General features: G+C 36.7%; 1 protein-coding gene across 8 annotated transcripts in view; it reads left to right on the plus strand.

Moving 5' to 3' along the window:
• fbrsl1 (fibrosin-like 1) overlaps positions 1-26,206 on the plus strand; it is a 317,505-nt gene that overhangs the window by 202,725 nt on the left and 88,574 nt on the right. For all 8 annotated transcript variants that reach the window (XM_081366875.1, XM_081366868.1, XM_081366873.1 and 5 more), the window contains one exon: positions 12,674-12,703. In XM_081366875.1, the coding sequence (XP_081223001.1) occupies positions 12,674-12,703 (30 nt within the window). The remainder of the gene's footprint in view (positions 1-12,673; positions 12,704-26,206) is intronic.

Here is a 26,206-nt window from a genome sequence, read left to right on the forward strand (position 1 = left end):
CTTGTTATTGTTAATGTGATTTTTATTTATTTTTATGAAACATTTTTTGTTTTGTTTTATTTTGAGTTTTCATTTTTATTTCACAACTTTGCTTGATTGTATTTGTCACTAGGTATATATATATATATATATATATAATTATTATTATTATTATTATTTTTTTTTATTTTTTTTTTTATATAATTATTACATTATTCTTTGGCCATATAAATGTATTTGAATGTGTTTTTGCCGTGCCTATGATGCACACAAAATTGAACAATTTAAATTAAATGAGAGAGAAAGAGAAAAGAAAGCCGTCCTCCTTCAATCTCTGTCACCCATCCATTGTGAGGAGCCCTGTGGTTGAATGACAAGTCAAGCGTGAAACGGCTGACTGCCCCCAGAAATCAGAGCTCGAGCCTCCTACCAACTGATACATGCATACACACACCACAGAGACTGAACAGAGAGGACCAATGACTCGACTGCTGAGTCTTCTTTCTCTCTCGTTCTCTCCCGCTCTGTCTAGTCTCTGATCCATCCATCCTCGCTTTATTCTCAGTGTTTTGCAGCCCACACGAGGACACAGAAGAGAGAGAGAGAGAGATTGAAGACGAGAGAAATGCCCGTAGGCTCAATCTGTTCTGTGGTGCGCTACACGCAGGCCATGGGGAGACCTCCACTCACTCGATCAAACTGTCAGACGCACACATTCAGGCTCTTTGCTGCCCTGGAGGCCAGTTCAAGTCAACATCCCATTTCCTTCCTTCCCTGCCTAATTTCTTCAGCACCCTCACTTAAATTCCTACGGCCTAGTGCTCTGTGTTTGTGTGTGAGTGTGTGTGCTGCATGCTTCTGTTTTGCTGCTGTTTTATGTGCCTGATGTAATGGGCTACATGCAGTACACTTGGGTTTTTATACTGATTAGAAAGCAATCCATTCATAAATGTGTGTGTGTGTGTGTGTGTGTGTGTGTGTGTGTGTGTGTGTGAACATCCAAGACAGTTGGATAAGACTTGCTGTAAAAAAAAAAAAATTAAATTTACTATAGTCAGGTATTATGGGATAGCATATTGGTGTCTGTATATTTTAGAATCACATGCATATATCAAGTGATTTAGTGCTAATATACCAATCTACTTTGGCTTTTTACTTTAAAATGTACTGATAACAACCATTAGTGGTTTAATAGAAAGTCTTATGATGAATCAGAGTTCATAAATGGCCAGTATTTGCATACACACAAAGACAAAACACCACCAGGGCAACTCGCATGACACTAAAGTAACACAATAACATTTACTTAATAAAAGAAAATATAACACAAAACACCCTCATGTTTAATACTGACTGTGTTATTTTAATATCTTTGAGATACTGTTGTAGTTTTGTATGTTTTTATTTTTATAGGCCTGTTCTGTTTTCATTTTAGTTTAAGTTTAAGTCATTTTGTTTTTAATAAATGTGTCTATATGTTTTTAATTCATATCAATATGTTAAATGTTGCTTTGGAAACTATCTAATTTTTATATTTGATTTTATTTAGGTTTAATTTGGTCTCATTATCAAATTGAGTGAACTATAAACCCTTATTACTGATAACAAAAATTAGAAGAAACAAAATTATTTATATAAAATAATTCTGGGAATAGCCTTTTTACTACATATAGGCCTGGTTTCACAGATAGGTCTTAGATTAAGCCAGGAATAAACCTTAGTTCATTGAGGGGCTTTTATAAATGTGCCTTAGAAAGAAAAAAAAAAACATTATGGTATGAATTGAGACAAAACAATGTTTTAATATATGCCAGTGTAAGTTACTTTCAGTTAAAACAGTTCGAACTTAATCTGGGACTAGGCTTAAGTTGGGGAATAGCATATAAAATAGGATATCGTACACTGTAAAAGATCAGAAAGTTATGTGAACATTTGTTTTTTTTTTTTGCTTTAACTCATCAAAATAAGTTAAGCAATTTTCGACTTTTTTATGTTATACAAGATTCAACAATTTTTAAGTCAGTTTAATGTAATTTAAGTTTAAATGACTTCAACATCTAAGTTGATTGTACTTAAAAATGTAAGGCAGCCACTTTAATTTTTTACAATGTATTTGGTAGGAATAGTAGATTGTTTTTGCAGACACACATTCATGTGGCCAAGTGTGGACCCAAATGGATAGCAGTCCGATCGATAAAGACTCATGAAGTGACTAAGTGTAAATAGGCCCTAAGTGCTGTAAAAACTCCCTAACGCTCCTTTGAGATTCCCTGTCACATCACACATAGCCAAATGCTGTTAGACGTCTCTCTCCAGAATGTTCTCATGGGCCGGCAGCTGAGAACCACAGCGGCACTGTTTTGGCTCGGTTGCAGACGTTAGTCAGTGATTACGACCAAATGAATCCAGTGTTTAGCAAGAGAGCTTCAAAACAGCATGAAATGGCATTCAAAATACATTTAACTTCTATAATGTGATGTATTTCTGTGTGAAGTAATGTCCATCCAGACTTGATTGAACAAGAACAGGAACATTTATTAAGAACACAAATAGAGTCAGTGTTGTTAATGATGCCATTGACCTTTGCTTTTTGGCATTTATTTATGATCTGTAGTTATTTATTTCTCAATATCACATAGTATTAATACTATTACACAAGTTTATTTATTTTATTTTTTTTTGTCAATAATTTACATTTTGTTCTTATACAAAATAGTTTTTGCACTTATTCATACAGTAATTGTTAATTTTGAAAGCTTTGGGTATTTGCTAAGATAACAATTTAGTACCAAAGAGTGTTTCTGCATACTGCTGCCTCCAATTGTAGCTTTTAAAATGTTATTCTCACAGTCTCATTGAATAATCCCATACCTTCTTTAGCTCCGCCCCTTTCCCAAAGATCTGTATTACCATAGATCTTACGGATTTATGAATGAACCGCTTGTTTTAGTCTTACCTGTCTACAGACATTTATGACATCCACTTTAAACCTTACAATGCACATGATGACTTTTGTTAACTCTACAATAAATCCATTTCACCAGCTAATTATTCTTAGACAGCGATGCCATAGAATATACAGAGCCACCACAAAAATGGAAGTTCAAACACAAAATTCTAAAGATGGCTGCATGCTTGTTTCTCTGGTGCATAAGGTCTATAGCGAATGTCTATTGACACATTTTAGTATGACATCACATGTAATGTCTTTGTAAATTATCTCATGACTTGGGCAGCTCAAACACACATCTGTGATTCCCACAGGACCCTCAAAGGTTATAAAATATTATTTTTATCAATTTACCAACAAGAAAAGCTGTGCTGTCTGTTGATGACATTCAAAAAATTTAATTAAGCATTGTTTATATTATATTATATTATATTATATTATATTATATTATATTATATTATATTATATTATATTATATTATATTATATTATATTATATTATATTATATTATATTATATTATATTATATTATAATTTTAACAGGCATTCATCCAGTCTTCAGTGTCCCATGATCGTTCAGAAATTATTTATTATGCTGATTAGGTGCTCAAACATTTATTATCATTATCAATGTTGAAAAAGCCATAACTACCAGTTAAAGAAAAAGAATAAATTAATACTTTTATTCAGCAATGATGCATTAAATTTATCAAATGTGACAGTAAAGGCATTTGTAATGTTACAAATAAATGTTGTTCCTTTGAACTCAAAGAATCCTGACAAAAACAATGTATCATGGTTTTCACAATTTTTTTTAAGTAGCAAAAAGCCAAAATTAATAATAATAATAATGATAATAATAACAATTATTAATAATTGAGCACCAAATCAGCATACTGAATTTCTGAAGGATCGTGTCGAAAACTAAAGTAACGGCTTTGGACTGGTAGTTTATATTATAAGTTTGTATTTAGATTTTTTTTTTTTTTTTATCTTTTGTCCATTACCCTTTAACAGACTGTTAATTCTGAAGTCTTTCCTCTATCTCCTCTCTCCGTCTTTCCTCTCTCTCTCTCCATCCCTCCCACATCAACTCACACTCTTCGTTTCCTATATGCATCATTATCTTTCTCTCTCAGTTTCTGCCTTCAACCCCTGATCAGATCAATAGTTCTTAAGCCATCTCATTGCTCCAGTCACTTCCCATAATGCCCAAAGGCAAAGTCACATGTCAAACTGCTGCATGAATTTGATGCCTTGATCAAATCAAAGTGTGGGCGTCTGGTTTTGATCCATCATTTATGCCGGGGTCAAGGAAAGCTGGTGTCTTCTCATCTCTGAAGGGTTGGCGCTTGAGCAACATGACTGAAATATTATGCTGGCAAAGTTCTGTGAAAGCTCTTTGTTGACCTCAAGTCGGGATGTTGATGTATTTATAGACAAAAATGTTTTGATTATTTTTCTTTCCTTTGCCATTGTAAGCAGTCATTTTTGTTTCTAGAGTGCCTTTGTGTGTGAGAGGCTCCAGGAATTGTTGGCCCTTCCGTTGCTTAGGGTAAGATATTTAGCACTGGCTTTGTATTAAAAAGTGGTGGCGCCAAAACATGTTTTGAAGGGGGCGACGGTTTTGAATGTGCTGATGATGTCACAGCATGGTGAGTGCTTAGCTCATTAATTAATTCATGAATTAATTCAGAGGACGTTATTGAGTGCACTTATTCAATCCCACAACGCACCGCATTAACAAGTGTACAGCCGAGGTACGCTCAACGGCTGTCTAAATTTGCCCACTCCTTCAAGTGAACAGTATTAGTGGACTAACGTAGGGAACAGTGAATGAGGGTTTAGTGGGCGATTTCAAATTTAGCCACTAATTAGCTTGTTTAGGTGTGTTTGATTAGGATTAGAGCTAAACTCTGCAGGACAGCGGCTCTTTAGGACCGAACTTGACTACCGCTCAATTAGATATTTGATAACACTTTACGAAAGGTCTCATTCTTTAGCATTAGTTAACATGAACTAACTAAGAGCTATATTTTTTTACATAATTTATTAACTAAATGCTAATTAAAAATGTATAAATAATTATTCATTGCTTGTTATTGTTGGTTCAGAACTGTATTAGTACAGTAAATATAGAAAGTGACATTTATGCCCTATTTCACAGAAAATGCTTAAGCCTAGTCCCAGACTAAAATGCATGTTTGAGCTGTTTTAACTGAAAGCATCTTGCACTGACATACCTTAAATTATGTCAGTGTCATTGTTTTGTCTCAAGATTCACACCAGTAATGTTTTTTTCTTAGGCAAGTTTATAAAAGCTACCCTTAAATTGAACAAAAGGCCTAATCTAAGCCCTGTCTGTGAAACCAGACCTAAGATAAATAAATGCTGTAGAAGTGTTGTTCATTGTTAATTCATGTTAACCAATGTTAACTAAGGTGTTACAAAATATTTCTGGGGGATAATTAATTCCAGTCTGTAGTAAAGTATTCGTCGCAGACTATTTAATAGAGTGGTTGGGCAGAAAGTAATGTAACCGATGCCTATGAGCATTGACCTTCTGTTGTTTGTCATGCTAGTTGGAGTTACACTACGACGATGTCCGCTCAGTCCCCCGAGACTGTCTAAAGTGACTCAAGTTCCCGCTGGGCCACTGAGAGGGAGAGTCGCCTGAAGTGAACACTAACAGAGACAGTCCTGTGTTGAATTATTTAAAGCCTGTAGTGTTGTATTCACCGACTCACTCACTGCTACAATTGTGCGTGCAAAGTGTACATTTGATAACCTAGATTATATCTTTGACTTTTCACCTTCACCTCAGTTTGACCTTCTAGGGTGAAGTTAAAGGATTAGTTCACTTTTAAAAAAACTTTTGCTGATAATTTACTCACCCCCATGTCATCCAAGATGTCCATGTCTTTCTTTTTTTTTCAGTCGAAAAGAAATTAAGGTTTTTGATGAAAACATTCCAGGATTTTCCCCCATATAATGGACTTCAATGGGACCCAAACGGTTCAAGGTCCAAATGACAGTTTCAGTGCAGCTTCAAAGGGCTTTAAACGATACCAGACGATGAATAAGGGTCTTATCTAGCGAAACGATCTGTCATTTCAAAAATAAATAAAGTTTAAGTTTTATAAGCACAAATGCTCGCCTTGCTCTGTTCTGTGATGCGCGCTCGTGACGTCACGTAATACGCAATTACGTTGAAAAGGTCACGTTTGACGTGTTTACAAATGTGCGGAAGGAGGACCATATACACATATTCAAATGTATTTGTGTCAGTTTATCGTTTAAAATGCCCATTTCGTGTGCGTGTCCTGGGTGCTTTAATATTAAAAAGCCTAAAAGAAAAATTTTCTTCAGGACAGACATTTTTCAAGCGTGACCTTTTCAACGTAATTGCGTATTATGTGACGTCACAAACGCGTTAAAAGTGTTAAAATTAGTTTAAAAGTGAACTAATCCTTTAACCTCTGTGATTATATATTATGAGGTAACAGCCGAGCTTGATCCTGCTCGATTGACCTTGAGCAAGTTGGTTCGCTCTAAGAAGAATAAAATGATTCAGTGACTCAGTTTAGTCATCGCTCATATGCATTGTTTTAGTTTTTTGATTAGTTTAGAAAAAATATTTAATGTTTTTATGGCTCAAATACGATTTCAAGTATGTTTCCAAAAAGTTCTCCTTACAGACTTTATTTATATACTAATATCATAATTATTAATATTTTGATTTAGCTTTTATTTTTGATTTCAGTTTTCATTTAGGTTTAAATAATTTTGTTGTCTTTTGTCTTTTGACTTTTTTATTAGGTTTTTTTTATAATAATTTTATTTTATTTCAGATTTTAGTCATTTTAACACTTCAACTTCTATTTTAACTTATTTTAGTTAGTTTCCACGGCAACATTTCTAAGTTTTGTTCACGTTTTTAAGCCTACATTTTTCATCTAATTTTGTATTTCATTTCAGATGTATTTCAATTATTGAGTTTAAGTCAACAAAAACAACACTTAATTGCACATCAGTATAATCTTGAGGTATTTTTCTATCTCTGTGTTAAGGGGATAGTTCACCCAAAAAAAATGTTGTCATCAGTTACTCACCCTCAAGCCATTCCAAACCTATAAGACTATCATTCATCTTTGAAATACAAATGAAGATATTTTAAATTAAATCTAAGAGATCTCTCTCTAGTTTTACGATCTCTTTATGAACTTTTTGAAGCGTCAAAGTGGTAGTTGCTTAGACTGTCAATGGAGGGACGGAAAGCTCTCAGATTTCATGAAAAAAAAAATCTTCATTTGTGTTTTGAAGATGAACGAAAGTCTTACGGGTTTGGAATGGCAGGAGGGTGAGTAAATGAGAACAGATTTTTCATTTTGGGGGAAACAAACCCTTTAAAACATCGTCATTCGAAATAATAAAAAAGACTTTGGATGAGGATATTCCCTGAGTAAACATATTTAAGACAAATGTCTACATTTACTGTTGTCAGTGTTCTTTTCTCTGTAATACAGATCACTAGATGGTTATTGTTGTGTCAGATTAGCAGCAGACAGGCCTCATTATTATTGCACGTGCTGACAGCCCCCGATGATGTCACTGTTGTTCTGTTGCCATGGCGCTGACACCGAAATGTATTCACGGAAGGTGCTGAGATCTGGTTTTGCATATTTTTTGGTCTTTCTGGCATCCTGTACTGCTGGAATCAGTATTCATCCAGACATCCCCAGGCAGACGCTGATGTTGAGCCAGCATGGCTGTCGTCAGGCTAGTTTCTCACTCCCCCTCCAAGGCCAATTCATTCCCAATCTCCTCAGCATGTGACAGGTGCAACTGTGTTATTGATTTGGGCAGTCGGTTTTAATGTGCTCCGGGATGCGCAACGCTTATTGTCTTCCCCCCCCCTTGGTGTGCGTGTCTATTAAAATGCTGCCAGGAAAATGTTCTGAAATATTAGACAGTTCCCCCACCCCTCCTCCCATTCCCATTTCAGCTGAAATATATGAGCCCGTCAGCAGGCCAAAACTGAAGCCACGGGGTCCAGAGTGAGACTCGCTGTGAATAAATCACACTCGCTCACTGACGCACACACGCACGCGGACGTGCCGCAGTGTTCATGAGGGAGTCTGTAAATAAAACACGCACAGCAAATGTGAAGAAAGCTGTTTAAATGTCAAAACCATCTTCACGGGAGATGACAGGAGAAGCTGTAATGTCCAAAGTAAACATAACACGACATTTAATTGTATTGCTCAGTGTCCTTCTCATATGTTTTTCTACTCTGCCTGCGTCTGCTGCGTTTATAGCAGTATTTGATTTCTGTCTTGGCTTTCTTTACTGTCTTTCACAACCTTTCCACAGGTGTGTCATATTTAAAGATTTATGTTTTGTGCACTTTTTTGTATAATTTTTTACCATGGTGCTAAAATTCATGTATGGCGTTTACATAAGGTACTTAAAAAAGAACAAAAAAAAAAAAAAAAAAACAGGCACTATGCTACTTTTAATCTGATTTAATATTGTAGTAATTTAGTAGGCTACCGTGGGATTCATCATTGTATAATGGTACTTTAAAAAATATATATTGTTTGGTATTTTTAATGTATATGTACATTATATATCCACAGCCCCTGTACATATTATATTTTAAACCAAAAAAATGCATGTGTGTAAAATAAAATATTACTCCATACATATATATATATATATATATAAAAATATGGAATCGTGTGAAAATTCCATGAAACTTTGATACGATTTGATTACCATAATTATCTACAGTATAAATGGTAGTATTACCATGTTTTTTTTTTGTGTGTATTTTTAATGGTCTTTTCATGGTACAATTTTTGAAAGGTTGCTATTGTATGCCTTTCTCACTCCAAATGTTTGTTTCTCGGAATTTAAATGTGTGCGGTCTAATCTGAATGATCTTTCCCCTTGTCTTCCTGTTTGTGTCCTCTTGCTCTTTGCTCAGGTCTACCTTTTTCTATTCTTTTTGGTTCAGTTGGGCCTCTTTTTGCCGCACAGGATGTAGGTGTGCCCAAAGTGCACACATATTCACACCCACGCGAATGCGTTCAATCGTATTATAGGCTAGCAAACATTACATTCAGGGTTGGATGTTAGCCGCAATGGCCTTTATGCAGGATACAGTCAAACACAACATGCCTTTTATTGTCTTTACTTACTAGAGCAGAGAAATGTAACCACGTGTTTGAATCACTGACAGAGCTGTTTGCTTTGAACTGTTTAACATCCACATCGCCTAACCAGAAAATCCCACCTGAATAAGAACATGATTGACAATCGGCTGTGCCACATTGTTTGTGCTAATGCCTTGGACCTACAGTGGATGACTTGTGACAAGTAGAGCTGAGCAATTAGGATTTGTTTAGCCAGTGTTGCAAGGACAGAGTCAATGAATGTGTGCCTCTAATCCACAGCACAGACTCACACAAATGTACTTGAAACATCTATACCCACAAAAGCGCACTGCTGCTGAACTGTGCTGAATTTCCATAGAGCGAATGCAGGCTTTTGAATTTAAGACCGCTCTGAGAGTTTTCCTGTCCCTGGTTGCAGGTTTTGTCTAATCTTTATTTTCATGCTAGCTATAGGAAAGAGTGCGGCAAAACCCTGTGTGGGAGGATGAGCGTTGAGCGTAGCCTCTGCATACAAAGACTCTACACACGCACAAACAAATTAAACCACGAGAAATCTGCTTATGAAGTCTGCTGGTTTGAGCTGGACCTGTCGTCATTGGTTCAAACCTATTCAAAGGGTGATAATGGGCATCAACAGCCAAAGACAGAGATGTGCTTTTCCTCGTCTCTTTCTCCCCAGTCATTTCTTTGTTTCCTGATATACAGTAGATTTGAATGTAAAGATGACCAGATGTTTGCCAGATTGGAGACTTAACCAGATTCACTCACTAACATTAACTAACAATGAACAATACATTTGTTACAGTATTAGTCTTTGTAAACGTTAGCAATACTAAAATACAACTTGCCATTGTTCGTTCACATTAGTTTAAAGTCCCCATGAAATCAAAATGTTTGCCTTAAAGGGGCTATATGCAACTTTTTCCCCAAAATAAACGTAACAATAGCCTTTTTATTTGACCATTTATGACTCAAACATCTCCTGATGAGCATACTGACACCTTGTCAGCTCACAGTGGGTGCACCTATAAGCCTGTATCCTATTTTTCCTATTTTCTGTCGGGTCGGATTTTTCGCGCGCTGTCTGCGGATGTGACGTCAAGCGCGTTCATGTTAAACGTTTCAGATCACTCTGCCACCACCGCTAGTCAGCAATTAGCCTTAGTTTCTCAAACAATATATGTATTTGACTGTTCTTACCTCTGTAAACATAATGTTGACTTCTTTGCAGCGGATGACTTGTGAAGTGTGCACGTACGAGAGCGAGCAGAAAGGAAGAGCAGTTCCGTTTTTTGGCCACAGGTGTCAGTCGCGAGTTTAAATTTCAGAAAAACGCATATAGGCCCTTTAAAGGGATAGTTCACCCAAAAATGAAAATTCTGGCATCATTTACTCACCTTCAAGATTTTCCAAGCCTGTATGAATTTCTTTCTTCTGTTGAAAACAAAAGAAGATTTTTTTAAGAATGTTGGTAACCAAACAGTTGATAGGCCAATATGGATCAACGATTTTGATGATATCATTCTGCTCTCCAGCTTCTCATCAGATTTTCTGTCTAATCACATGCTCAGGAATCTAAAGCGTCCCGCCCCCAAATAGATGCTGAAGCTGCAGCTAAAATCTATCACTTGTTCACACAATTACTACTTTCTATACGGTGAATATAAGGGATACGGAATGATTCAGACAGTGTAATAATGCTTTCCATCGGGGCAAATGAAGTCTGGTTTTCCATTAGTGTCACACGAACCGCAGAGCGTACACACAGTCTCCTCCGGTCCAGAGACATGATAGCACAGAGTAGATCATATGATCGAGTCGGTGCAAGCCACAAAATGTATCTGACCAATTTGAATTCTACACATAATTCTATATTTTAAAGCTATGGAGGAGATTAGGAGGAGAAACGGTCAGACAGACTTGGCATTAAAAACAGCTCTTATAGAAGTGATATGAGTATAACAGACCTTTTTGCTCTCAATTTTTGTTATAATTAAGTATGTGTGTATTGAGCATACATCATTTTTGTTCACTGGATATTTGTGAAGATGTGTATTTTTGTACAATTGTATAATTGTCTTACACAACAGTAAAACATATTGAACAAACCACTCTTCCGTCACCCACAACTTTGATTTTCTTTGCAACAGTTAATTGGCCAGCTGGTTGGGAAGTCTTGGAGTCGCGTTTACCTATAGACTTTACACTCGTGAATGTCTCTCATTAACGAATACATGCAAACACAGATCTAAACAAACAATCTTATTCTAAATGGAGAATAAAGAAGATTGAATGGAAAATGTTCATTTTAGGATGAGAAAAAAAGCAAACTTCAAATCCTCATTAAGAAAACAAAAGTGAGTGGTTGAGATCAGTCCTTTAAGTGCAAATGGCTTGTAATTGCTCATTTGCATATGCATAATTGTAGTCCATTTATGCCGCGAGACCCGAAATGTCCTCCAACACTCGTTCAAATGAAAGGCTAGAAGCGCAAGAGTGTGCAATAATGGCCTGGCATGAAAAATTTATGGAGGAATACGGCACTCCAGCGTCTGCTAAGTGTTTTAGAGGGTATTTTGTAACATGGAGAGAGGGAGACCTTGTATCCTAATGTGAGAATTTTTTGTGTACATTTTTTTTGTTGATGTTTTAAAGTTTGTACTGGTGGCCATATTCTGTGCTCCACTGTCCCTTGTTAATTCGTTTTAGTCCTTTATAAAGCCTCTTCCCTGCACACCCTTCACCTTTCTCAACTAGCTTTGTAGTACCACAGATTTACTTTGATCTGGATCGAGTAATTCAATGATTTATCTTCAGAAGAAAATGTCTTGGCTAAAGTGACACACAGATGCTAATGAGTTGCTGGTGGGATCTGTTGTACTTATATATTGTTATATTATTCGTTTCAACTTTCAAGACAGTTTAAATGCACTTTTTTGGGGTTTTTGCCTCTGTATTTGACAAATATAGTACAGAGTAAGTGGAAAATGTCAATGAAAAAGAGAAGTTAATGGGATCGGGAAGCACCATAGGCCAAACTCTGAGCCAAGGCGAAATAATTTACAGTGAAATAATTTTCTTTTGTATGTATGTAGAAACTTTGTATATAAAAAACTTTGAATGGACTGACTCCTAAAAATGTTCCTCTAAATGCTGTCAGCGCACCATAGAGCTAAAGTATGAGACAATTTCAGATGTGAAATTCACTTTTAAAGTTTTACGTTTTCGTCTCAGCACCGGCAGGCTGCTGCACAATCCTTTTTCCAGTAATTTGAAAGCGTTTTGTCCGTATACGAATAATTTCCCCTTACCTTACTATCCATTATCATTCACTGAACTGAAAAACCCATGGAAAAGTTCGATTTTATGGTGTCTCGCTTTAAAACCATGGCAGCCTCTTTCAAATGTATCACTTTATGCCCTTCATCACCTCCATTTTTGTTGAAAGGTGTCACTGAAAGAACGAAAAAAAGAGAAGCCGTAAAAATCATACCTGAACCGATAATGAGGTCGGATAATGCTGAATAATTCTCTCATATCTTTTTCTTCTCACTATCTCCTTACAGTGTGACAGCGAGAGTGACATCGATGACAAGGTAAGACTTCTTTTCATGAGTGTTTGTGTGTGTGCGTCTGTTTACCTAACCCACTGTTCAGCGAGTAAGAGTGATTTTGGAGTTTATAGTTTGAAAGGCTGTCGTCTCTCTGCATGTGTGTGTTTGTGTATGTGTGTAGATGACAGAAAATGGCTGCCAGTCTTGTGATTGTTGATTATTTGCATATTACAGGAATACAAAGGGAAACGCAGTGCGATAGAAAGCAAGTGCACTTATTGCAGTGTTTTAAGCTTTCTGTGAGGTGTCATTGTGTTTGGTGTGTCAATTCAACTGCTTTGAAGTTGTTTGAACTAGAAAAGAAAAGTAGTCACCTGTCTTTATGTGTGTGCTAGTTAATTATAGACAGGAAGAACTATTGTGAACTTCACCAAAAGCGGTGAGCACCTTCTAAATATGAATGGAAAGCTATCCTTTGTTAGCTAAAGTAATTGTAATTCTTATAATATTTACTATTTTATGTTTCCTTGTCCTGTTTCTGAAAGTTTCTGATGGTATAAACGCCTTTTTTATTTATTTTTTACTTTCTAACAATTATTGTAGGGCAGACGTTGTAGAACCATGGATTTAACCAATTAGAAAAGAGCTACAAGGGTGAAATTGCTATCATACATTGTAGTGATGTCCAGTTCGTGAAAGAATCATTCTTTTGATCCCTTTTTTTTTTGTGTGAACTGGCTGAACCAGTTCACCAAATTGGACTGAACTGTCTGAAATACTTCATGGCACAAGTTACTCAATCAAACTCACTTTCAGACACTCTGACAGTCACTCCATCTCGAAATGAGCCAATATCCAAGAGTATAAGATCCTATGATGCCGATTTTTACCAACTCATTCAGTGCTCCAGTTAGTCCAACAACTGAGAACAGTCTTTCTGGCATGTCTGAGTCCGACATACTGAGAACTGTGAGCCCAGGGTTTCATAATTGGGGCAAAATGAATGTTTCTGATGTCTTTTGCTAAAAAGCATAAAGTAAAGCAAATAAAAGGTACTGGAAATATAACAGTGATCCGATGGCAGTAGTTCTCGAGTCAAAAGCAATACATTGCAGTTCTCTCTCGAGTCAAGAGCCTGTTAATGGTTACAACAGTTCTGGGCAGTTGATTTGAATGAGGGGTGAAATGAAAGGGTTTATGTAAAAAGTTGATTAAGACTAGTTTATTCACTATATGCTTTAGACATCTAAAACTTTCACATTTCATTATTGGTGCCTTTAATATTAGAATTGCATATATGTGACATAGAGTGATTATAAAAACGAACTGGTGAATGTTTTTTTTTACCAGTTCATTGAAATGAACTCTCCGAAAGAACCAGTTCACGGAAAATAATCAGACTTTCCATCACTAATACATTGACCACAACCTTGATAGTACATGTTTCTGTGTAACAATATACATAATTTGCTGGACAGTAGTTTTGATGTAAGAGAGTAAAATTGTATCTCTGGTTTATAATGTGATTTTGTGATGGTGTCAGCGGACATTAAATGACAGTAGTTTTCATCGGAGCTTTCCACAAGCTCCTCAAAAGGTGTTATATTTGCATATTTTTTTCCAAAATAAACAACAGCTACAGACATATAGTGATGGATAGATACTTGTCAGATTATACCATTATGTCTAATTTGTTATTCAAATGCGCTCTGGTCACGAATGCTGTTGAGATTTGGTTAGCGGTTTGTAGATTGTCAGATCTTTTTCTGGTGGAATGTTTTTCCCAGCACCTTTAGCGCTTGTTTATCTTTTAATATTGATAACCCTAATATGTCTGTCACCCATATAAACAGCATGTAGCTCCAGTGGAAGTGTAACACGTGTTAATTCCCCTGCAGTTAAGCAATTACTCCCTGCTAAATGAATGTGATAGCATAACTAATCTCCTGTAAGCCAAGCTCCCAGTTCAGTGGAAAACGTCTCCGGCGTGCTCTATAAATAATACATTGATAGCAAGCAGCAATTTGCATTAACCGCAGCTCACGCTAGTCAATAGGCTTTTATCTCTCTCCTCATTGAGGCAGATGGTAAGAGAAAACCTCTTTGGATTTGACACTATGAAGAGAGGGACTTTTAGAGCCTGCTATTCTTTTAACTCTAGTAGGCTTCAGAGAGAAGAGAAATGGGGTATTCCACACTAATTTTGGGGCCCTTTACTTTCTTTGTTTCTCTGTGGGCCTCTCTACCAGCCCATGTTCCTCAAAGTCCTCCATGCAGTTATGTATGTGTTTGTTTATGTGCTTCTATGCATGTGAACTGATCGTAACAGATCTAGGGCAAAGAAGGAGTGAAAATCGAGAGTTTGTGGCATGTAGTCAGAGCCAAGTTTAAGACGTAAAGTGTAAGTTTTTATTTGAATAATTCTGTGTTGATGGCCTATTGGGATCAACTTTTTTTTTTCTGCAGTTTTAATAATAACGTGCCTTATTTTACACTATTAAAGGTAGGGTGGGCACTTTCGGAGAGGCTAGCAATAGCAAGTTAGCTTTGAAAGCATTAGATCCCGTCCTCCCTTCAGTGCGTCTCCAAAGCCACGCCTCCTTCAAAACACTTGATTCAGCAAAGTGTCATAAGGGACGACGACTTGAGCAGAAACACTGTTTTACAGTGTAAGTGTAGTCTCTGTACATAACTGGCGTTGTACTCTCTCGGGTTCAGGAAGCTGTCCTCTCTAACCGCTTTAGGGTTTTACTGCTCGGGAGCAGCTTTATAAATAAATCTTAACGTCTAATTTTGAAGAAGTAATATCTGGACATCGATCGTGATGTTTTAGGCAGGTCTGGATTAGTGTTCTCTGTTAGATCGAATAAATCGCTTTGTGGGAAACTGAGTTTTGCAACTTTGCAAATCATAAACATGCACAGATTCATTGACACTAAAGGAAAGGGAAAACATTAAAAATCATCATATGACCCCTTCAAGTTAAAAGTTTATTTTCCAAATCAATAATAATCCTATGGCTTTTCAGGCATGCCACTATGGTAATATCATTTTTTTTTTTGGTAATGGAAATGCTAATCCAATACTATTTAAGTATTTTATCTGTAATGTGTATATATTTTCATAACTTAATTTAGTGTGATTTATAAGCTGTTTTGTTCATAGGGATGAAAAAATTTCCCCACAAGGTCAAAGATTTATGGTATTGCCATAGGGTTTAGGGTTTCAGGACACACACACACACACACACACACACACACACACACACACAAAGTGTGTAGTATGTAATGGCTGCTGTACTGTATGTAAACTAATTTCCAAGTTGTTTTTTGTACCTGCTCTGTTACTGATTTCAGTTTTTAGTTTATTTTGCCATGTTAAAAATGAATAAATAAAGATTGCAGCACATGGAGGGTAATTCTGTCCATGCTAAATGCAGAAGCAGACTTTTCTTACATCAGTGAGAAGAACACGTGGAAGCAATTGCAGCATTCAGAGTCAGAAAGAGTTTGTGTCTCTTAGAAAGAATTCATTAGGTAGATTTCTTGTCCTTTTTTTCTGAGAGCTTGTGCTAGAGATAATAGTTCTAGGTTGGTTGTCATGGTGTTTGTGTCCAGGTGCGCTGTTGAATAACTCATAGATGTTTTTCTATGCGCTTATCCGTCTTAAACTATGAGCAGAAGCAAGATCATATTTACCTCTTCAAAAATCAGTCTTTCATAATTGCTTTGAATAAAAAAAGATTAAACACTGTTATTTGTAATTATATACATTAAAATCTATTCTAAAGCATGAATCTTTCCCTCCTGTTCAATAGTAACAGGTGTCTTCTCTTGAACAATAGCTTCTTTGAACAGTTGCAGGAAGAACATCATGGCATTTTTACACATTACTACAGTATAAAGCAGCCTGCAGGTGCGCTGGAGGGGCGTGATCAGTTGGGTTTATTTGAATAAATTGATTCATAGATCGAGTCCACTTATTAACAGACATCACGACTTGTTCAAAGAAAACAGCATACAGATGATACCACCCGAGGGCGAGATCCATCCCTGAAATTATATGAACAGTTGTGGCCAAAAGTTTTGGAACTAGCTGAAGATAGTTGATACATTTTGTATTTGTATCCATATACAGTATTGTATGGTCTTTGTTCTGCCTGTTTTGTACAATCTTTTCCTGTTCTGAAATGGCTGACAGCTGTTTTTGTGTTTGTTTCTAAAGAAAATGATTGCTTTTAAAGGTTTCTGTAAAGAAAAATTGGATTTTGATAAAGAACCCATCTGATGTGATTCAACTCATTATCTGGATTCATTTTCGTGCCACAGTATTTCTCATTGTTTTTTTTAGCAGATTTCTAGCTTATATTGGTATGTTAAGTCTTATACTGTAGTATCTTAAAGTCAGCATTTGCATAATTGCCTAATGCATGTTTCTTATTGTGAGTCTTATCTGTGCATGTTATTCCAAAGAAGGTATTTGTCATTTGTAATCATTGTTCTTTTTACAAGATTACTTTCCCACTGATGGCATTGAGGCTGTGGACTATTGGATACTTGCTCTAATAGTTGTTTTTAATGTCCACTTTTCACGGGCCAGTTACTTCCATATATGTAAAATCAAGTCAGGTCCTTTGAATTTTACTCATTAAATGTCTTATTTTATATTACAAGAGTCAGATTGATTGTCAGGAATGTGGCAAAGTGGGAAGTTGATTCTAACTAATTGGTTTGGATTGGATTCGTTTGATTCATTGCTCACAATATTTTGTTAGGATACTGCTATTTATGACCAAGTTGGGGTTTTTTGGTAGAATGTTTATTTTATTTTATTATTATTAATACTTTTATTCAGCAAGGATCAGGGCCTCAAACTGATCAAAAATGACCCTAAAGACATTTATAATGTTACAAAAGAAGGCCCAAGGAGAAAATACTCAGCAATGGTGTTGGCTTGTGAATTTGCACATGGTTTGTCTTAAAGCCTATTAAAAACAGCACATAGACATATAAACATTTAAAAGCTTGATTTTCAACACAGGTGGACATAACCGACTGTGTTTACAGGTGTGTGTATTTGTCCGTTCAAGCGCAAGAAGACACCAAAGAGAACTTAATTCAGCATTTGATATGAGAGGCAGCTTTTTGTGCGCACTCTCTGAATGTCCCAGCACAGAAATTGAGTTATCTTTCGTGTCTTCTCGCTTTTAAATGGTTTAAAATCACATTAAAATGCACTCACAGGAATCGATAAGTGGAATCAGAATTAAAACTTTATAACAAGCATCCGATACCAGAATTGCAATCGATTTTCTTTTCCCAACCCTAGTTGTGTTAAATGTTGCATTGGTTATGGTTCAAATGCTTACGGATCAAATCAATCATTAAAATATAGTTTAGTTCTGCAGTTAGAAAAAAGTATGAAAGGCATATGCGGATGTGAATTTGGCAATGGAACCAAAACACAATCCATTCAGTCCAGTAGCTGCATTGTCACAGATTTCCACAGTTGCATGAATCAGGAACAGAGCTGTCAGGTGCGATTCTATCTCAACTGACAAGTGAACACTGAAAACTGTCTGTTGTGTTGGGCAGCTTAAAGAGATTTCTGTTATTTCATTCCTCTTGTATCTTTGTCCGTTACATCAGTGTTGACAGCATGTCACATAACACACCCAGCCATTTCAGCCACTTCAGGTAAACACAGACATTTTTCTCCTTTAACTGAAGGGCTTTACGGCTGACGAGCATTGCTGTCTTTATTGACACCCTAACCTTCTCCATCTCTCAATTCAAGCTATTTGTCCTGTCAAATATCATGTTGTTCAGTGTGACACTGGAAGCATTAGCGCCACACGCTTGGCTTTTATCTTTGTGTTGGCTCCAATTTGATGGGCCACTGCTGTTTAAAACCCACCCGTTTTTATTAACTCCTTTACCTACACAGTCTTGCATGGAATGGCCATGCTAGCATTCTTTTGAGATCTGAATGCTAGCGTGTTTTTGTAGTACATCAAGCTGATTTATCTCATGATTTCTCATGGTTACCCATGTAATGGAAGGACTAGATTAAGTTAAGTTGTATCATGTACATCAGCTTGCTTATTGCTAATGTGTGAGTTATTATGTATGTTAGCATGCTAAATTTGAGCGTGTTGAGTAAAAAGCAGTCAAAATATTGTAATTTTATACTGTAGTGTTATTTTAAGGTACTTTTGTATTCCTTCTTGCATGTGATAACATTCTGAAGCCTAAAATCTGAAGCCTATTTGTAGGACCATTGATAATATTGCATAAGGTTTATTATTATTATTATTATTGACATTTGTATGACAAATAAACTAGTTTTTAATTTAGTATTGCAACAAACAAAAAAATCAGTTAATTTAAAAAGTATTGTTCAATCATGGTAGTATTTGTTGTTGTGCTTTTATGCTGATTTAAATACATAATTAAGTAAGGGTTAATGCCCGACGAGGTGTCCATTATCAGGTTTTAATGGACGACGACGAGGCGTGAACCTCCGCCGAAGTCCATTAATACCTGACAATGGACACCTCGTAGGGCATTAACCCGCTTATTCTGTACCATGGTCACTTACGAAAGAAAGAAATATTTAATCAATTAATAATACTTTAATGTGTTTTAGAGTAAAAATCGTGAGGGTTTTTATTTATTAAGTCGAGCGCACTATTTAATATCTCCCGTATACAGGCGTTGCCAAGCAACGTGGCCACAGCGACCCGACCGCAGCAGTTGATCAGTGAGTTTGAGACGGCGCAATCATTTAGAACTGTCATCAGGCAAATTGACGGGACGCCTTTCCTAGGTGTACATTATAACTTTTTAATGGACACCCTGCAGCCAATCAGAATCGAGTATTCACCCAGACCATGGTATAAATATATGTAATCAGTTAATTTAAAAAAAGTACAGAATTAATGTATAGTGATTAGAATTTGTCAAAAAATATATGCTTAATTAACATATTATCACATTGCAAAAACTTGATTGGTCCTAAAAAGGCTTCATTTCTTCATGCAAAATGGATCACATTTTTTAGGAAACAATGTGACCCAGACATGTTTTCATGATATTCGTCCATATACGTCACACACACTTTCAGACTAGTCTGCACACATATCACATATATACGGTACCTCCTGTACTGTATATCTGCACCTCTGCCTGTCTCTCTACAGTCTTTCTCCCTGACAAATGATTTCCCTGCCCCTTTTTAGTGGTGTTTTCCTCCTTTGCTCCTCTCCGCATCGTTTGGATGATCTGAAGGAACTAATGATCTGTAATGCACCCTCTACCCCTAGACCCTTCTCAGCTGTCTTTTCTATCTCTCCTATCATCCTCCTTTTCTCATATTCAGTCATAAACAGGCCACCCACAGGCTTGCTGACAGGCCTCTAATAGTTTTTTTATGGAGGTGAAGATGGAGCGGCTTAATGTTTCGACACAAGCAATCATCGCTCCTCATCTCTTTAATGAAATTAGATTAAGTGCACCTGGGGAAGGGCTGAGGAGAGGGAGGCCGAACGCCGGTTAGGACGCTAGCTTTCATTTAAAACCAATTTGCCTGCTATATTCCGCCATCAGCCTGGGATTCAGCATGCAGTCGGAACGAAGGGTGAATGAGATCACACTGGCACAGACGGGTTTAATTCTCTTCCCCGCGGGCGGCGTGAAATTATAACTGACACATTCGACACACACTTTAATATGGAGATGCCATTTTTCTTCTGTCCAGCATGACTTTCATTCTCTATCTTCTCTAGCTTTCTTCAGCTCATTGGTTTCCCTCACTTGCCTACAATTTTCTCTCTCTCTCTCTCTCTCTCTCTCTCTCTCTCTCTCTCTCTCTCTCTCTCTCTCTCTCTCTCTCTCTCTCTCTCTCTCTCTCTCTCTCTCTCTCTCTCTCTCTCTCTCTCTCTCTCTCTCTCTCTCTCTCTGTGTGTGTGTGTGTGTATGTTTTTTCTTTCTTTATTTCTCTTTCTGTCTCTTAATGGCATCATAACGTTACCTCTGGATGAGGTTTTCTTTTGAATTTATTTATATTATGACTGTTTCCAATGTTCTTTTCTTCAATTTGAAATAAAATGTTTTCTTTGAATGTCGGGACTTACATCTGGTCCATGTTTCCCTCGCTATTTTGCGGTGCTACTTATATGCAGCTCGAGAATGGAAGAAGAGATCTGGCCCTAAATGTAATTTGAATGTTTCTTGTTGGTCTTGTGTTTCTATTTGAATGGATGGTGACTATGGGACTTTTATGGCATTTTTTTTATATATATTTTTTTAAGAAAAAGTGCATGCATTGAATTTACTTTGACATGCAAATGAGAACATTTAAGGCTTATAGAGAAGCAGTTCACCCAAAAAAGCAAATTACTGTCATTCACATTCATGTTGTTTCAAACTCTTTCATCCTTCCCTAGAATACAAATGGAGATGTTTTACAGCACATTCATACTGCTCTTTTCCATACCATGAAAACGAGCCCTGTTCACTGGCTGTTGAGCACCTTCTTATAACGTCTTATAGATATCATAAGATTTGACCATAAGGCAAGTGCACCATATTACTAGCCATACGATAGCTATTCATGAACAAGCTGCAATTTAAATTTCTATTCATAAACTCACAAATCTTGTTCATGTACAATCAAAACATTATTTAGATGCGTTGCAATAGGTTAGACGTCATTGATGCCATACATAATTGTTTTTTTATTGCTGTTGTAAATGATGATCAGTGCACCAGTTTAAATATCGGAGAATGAGATTTGAGAGCTGAAGTGGGCCTTTGGTCTGTTCCACACATACTGGTATTGTATGAATTAAGATGACTTAATAAAATAAATAATGCATGGGCCATATGGCCAACTTCTGTGGTTTCTTTACAGTGGTTTTTGTCCTTTTTGGAGTTTGACAGCTGTGGTCACTATATGAATTGTTTGAAAAAGAGCTGGATAAACGTTCTTCAGATTTCTCCTTGTGTGTTCCACGGAAAATGTAGCAGCTTACGGGTTTGGAACAGCATGAAGGTGAGTGAGTAATTACAGAATTTTCATGTTTTTGACTTGACTATGAAAGAGTAATATGTCCTGTAGGGCTTGACGCCAACCTCATTAAAGCATCATCGCTGAAATGATGTCTCCACAAATACACATCATAGATGGCTGGCAAGGACACATTCACTTTGACGTACACTTGTGAAATAGTGCTTATTATATTGTCTGTTTATTCTGGCATCGGGGAGAAGTTGAGTGAGGCCAAACTTAATCACGCTGTGAATTATTGTTGGACTGGAACAGTTGCTCAAGGTATTGTCTGAAAAGAGAATTAGTTAGCGGAAATTACGGACAGTCTGCTTATTATTGTGTTTAGGGTGTATTCGCACACGTTTCAATTTCTTGTTCCGAACCCAGTTTGATTCAATTCTTCTGAAACCTTCTAGACCAAACTTCCAAGTAAACTGCAATTTGCTCGCCAATTTCAGAACAACCAAATTAAGCAAAATGTAACATCAGGCAGAATATTGTAAGCAGTGCTAGTGCAATGTTTTCTGTGATACTTGGTTGATACTTGATAAACTGTGGATCAAAGTCAGGTGTTTCCCGCAATCTGAGCATTTTAATGTTTGCTTTTTAAAGGTGGATTGTCATGGCAATCTACCCAGTGCTTTTGCTAGGAACAGTGTGTGAATAACAAGCCAAGCGCTATAAACATTTTTCCACATCAGTAATAAAACTTAAATTGAGTCCATATTGGATGCAGATGTTGTCTGCTGAGAAAACATTTGGTGCATATGTGTGTGTGCACATGTGTCAGACTGGAGTATTTCTGATCTTACATAAACATGATGCTTAAGTGCCTCTTATTCAATAAACATTGGCGGACGTTAACTACTCGCAGCTTGTTGCCAGTGCTTTGTGTTTCCAACTGGAGCTTGAAAACCAAGATTTGTCCCAGCCAGGGCTTGTCTGGGGAAGTTTTACATGAGCTGAGGTTTCACTTTTCTTCCAAGAAATGACACAGACAATCAGAGGCAACTCGTAGAAGGGCTCGCTGCGACTATTAGCCCATTTCATTGATTGTGATGCACCCCATGAGAGATGAGACTTTCTATGGACAGAATCAAAGACTTTCGTACATATTTCAATTGAATGTAGAACCCTGTGCAGTTTGTGAAATGTATCTTTGTAGTCTTCACAAGGGGTGCCTATATGCTCTGATGAATTTTGTTAAAAATGTATTTATATGTGGATATTAAATAATACATTCATATTTAAATATTATTTATCTACTTTTTTTATATATTATGCATAATATAATAATTTTATATAGAAACTTGTGTAGTTTTTGAAATTTGTCTTTGTGGTCTTCACAGGGGTTGTTTGTCCGCTCTGATTTTCATTTTAACTCAAAACATGTTTTTGTATGTTAATCTTTGGCCAATGTATTGTATTGTATTATATTGTATTATATTATATTATATTATATTATATTATATTATATATTTCTGAAGGATCATGTGACACTAAAGACTGGAGTAATGGCTGATGAAAATTCAGCTTTGCATCACAGAAATAAATTATATTTTAAAGTATATTAAAAAAGAAAAACATTATTTTAAATTGTAATAATATTTCACAAAAAAAAAAAAAAAAAACTGTATTTTTTATCAAATAAATATGCAGGTTTGATGAGCATAAAATAATTATTTCAAAAATATAAAAAATAGTAAAGTTACCAAACTTTTGACCGGTACTGTAATTCCAATCTAAATAAGATTTCTATGTGCCAAACTCCCTAAAGTATGAAATTTCAAAACCCAGAATATGCTAGTTTGTATTGAACTGCAGGTATGTTGATGATGTATGCAGAAAGGGGGAACACTCTAGAGAGCAAGTGTTCGGAGATGACGACCAAAACACACAAGCCCGACTGCTTTCAATTATAGTTTGGATACAGCGATTGAGTCCCTCATGAAAATAATAGAGGCCGCTTTGATCCATTCCACTGAGGGGAAAAGGGTGCGGGCCATGAAAGATTACAGGAAAAAAATAATTATTGTATCAATGAGGCCCACATAAAACTTTATAGGCTTTTGAGGCACAGGGGGTTGAAGGGAAGCAAGTCCTAACGATGGTAGTCACTAGTGCTCGTTTGCCAGATTTTCCTTTTTTAGCAGCTTTTAATGGCTTGGTTATAGTCTGGGCTGTTTTATAACTTAAGGCAGCCTGTGTCTCACTGTGCCTTTGTTATATTTCAAAAAGGAGCCTGAACACACTGCAACTTCATTTGCGTAATTTACTTTCATATGCTAGATAGTGTGTGCGTTTTAGTGCACTTAGCAGCGAGCGCTAACTCTTATGAGTTCTGACAGGGTTGTTCTGGAGCGAAATCAGCAGCAGACTGGCATTAACCCCACCTCCCTGCTGGCAGCACAGATAGGTTAGATGGGGCCTCGATTAAATTAATTTGACTTCATTAGCAGAAACCTGCTACAGTCAGAGCACCCGCAGTGTTGCTGTAGAGGGGCATTGGGAGACGCCTGGCAGAGGATCGTAGGAAAGCTAACACATGGCCTTGACAGCCGGAATATGCAAGCCCATGGACAGAGGGATGGCTGCCAAATGAGTGTGATGTGCGTCAGTAGCTTTAGGGGAGCTCCATCAACGCCCACCCTCAACCCTGATGCCCCATAAGGCTATGATGCTAAGTTGCAATCCAGTGCTAGTTCTGTCAGTTTGGACCTACCGGCCTAAAAATGCCCTGTCATTGTTTTACAGCAGTATTGTGTTATACATTTTTGTTTTTCTAGTAGGCAAAATGGACATTTTTTCACACTAGATAAAGCTATGATGGATAGGAAAACGTTAGGCCCGCAACACTCTACTCATGTAAAAATCTGTTTTTTTTTCTACGCTTAGTTAGGTTCCAAATGTGTTCCAGATATCAATTCATTTCGCAATACCTACATGTTGTAAATTTTTATGTCTTTTACAGCAGAGAAAGAATTTGCCTGAATAACTACACATTTGGTTTAAATGCAAATTTATTTATTTTTTATTCTATCGCCCCCTTGAGTACTTGAGTTAGTTAGCGCCTAGTCTCGCGTAGCCAGAAGGTCTGGATTCCATTGCAACTTTTATTGGCCAAGGACCACCCAAGAGGACGTCTGACCGACGTGTAAAGCAACCAATCACAGTTTGTTTTGCTCCGCGTCATGTTTAAGGACGTGAAAATATAAAGTCGAGGTCCCTACAATAACAGACCAGCGTGCATTTAATAAATTATTCATTTTGAGAATGTTGTGCAACTTTACTGCAACAAAGGCTGAGCCTAGTTAGTGTTGTACTGATGACATATTTTTGTAGGCTAACCCAGTTAGCATCACCCAGTTCCCTCATCAAAAATGGGATTTTCTAATGGCTTTTGGATTATTGCAGAAAATAACCTCTGTGACCAACTAATGTTTATGACTGTTACATGTTTAGTTCATCATGATAATCTTCACAAATTAACACCACTTTTATGAATTTCAAAGCCTAAAATACAATCTGCAGAAGTAAACAACTAAGCGTAGGCTATAAACGAAGAACACCATTGGACTTCACTTTACCACCACTTTTAAAAAAAGTTTGATTTAGAATAGTGTAAAATAGCTTGTTAACCACACAGACCTTATTTCAGGCATTTAACCAACAAACTTGACTTTGGGATGTTGAATGAAACGGGAAGTGCTAAAATGCTAACTCATTTCTCAGTCATCCCTGCAGGACTGTATTGGCAGTGCATTGGCCAGGCCCTTGCATTTCCATCCGTGAACTTGTGTAAAAATGTTTCTGACCTAAAATGCATCTTGTCAAATAAAACAAGCTGGAATAGAGCGAATTGGTTTTCTGGCACAAATGTTCAAACAAAGCATTCTGAGACAGATGCTTCAGTCTATCATTTGTCCGTCTTACAATTATTTTGCTTGATTTTAGCATTTTGACAAACAACATTTTAACAACATGTAGACTTATGGCAGAAGTGGGGAAAAATTGTGAATCAACTGGTAGGTTTAATAGTACCCGGTTCTAATAGGTAAATACACTGACAATGATTAACTGTAATTCATATATTATAATATTTTTTACTGTATTTTTGGTCAAATAAATGTAGCCTTGGTGAGTTTGTTGATTGAATTGCTGATGTTGTGTAAAACAGAGTTTTGGCATGTATTTTAGTCATTTTGATGTAAAGGTTAAGCGTACTTAGATTGTGAAACTACAGTTTGGGCCTTTTTATCAAAGCGTGACGTATGAATTAGTGGTCCTGCCAAATGCAAATCCAAGGGCTTCGGTTTTTGAACAGTGTAAGTGAAATCACTGAACACGTAATGAAAGAACACTGTTATGGCCTACAGAAGCAGAGATGAGGAGGCTGGCATTCTGCGCTGACCTGTGCTCATGTGGGAGTGTGGGGATAAATAAATAACTTTGTAAATAAATAAATAATGTTAGCTGTAACTCCAGCCTGGCCTG

Source organism: Scardinius erythrophthalmus (assembly GCF_964197995.2).
Source record: "Scardinius erythrophthalmus genome assembly, chromosome: 5".
Lineage (NCBI taxonomy): Eukaryota > Metazoa > Chordata > Actinopteri > Cypriniformes > Leuciscidae > Scardinius > Scardinius erythrophthalmus.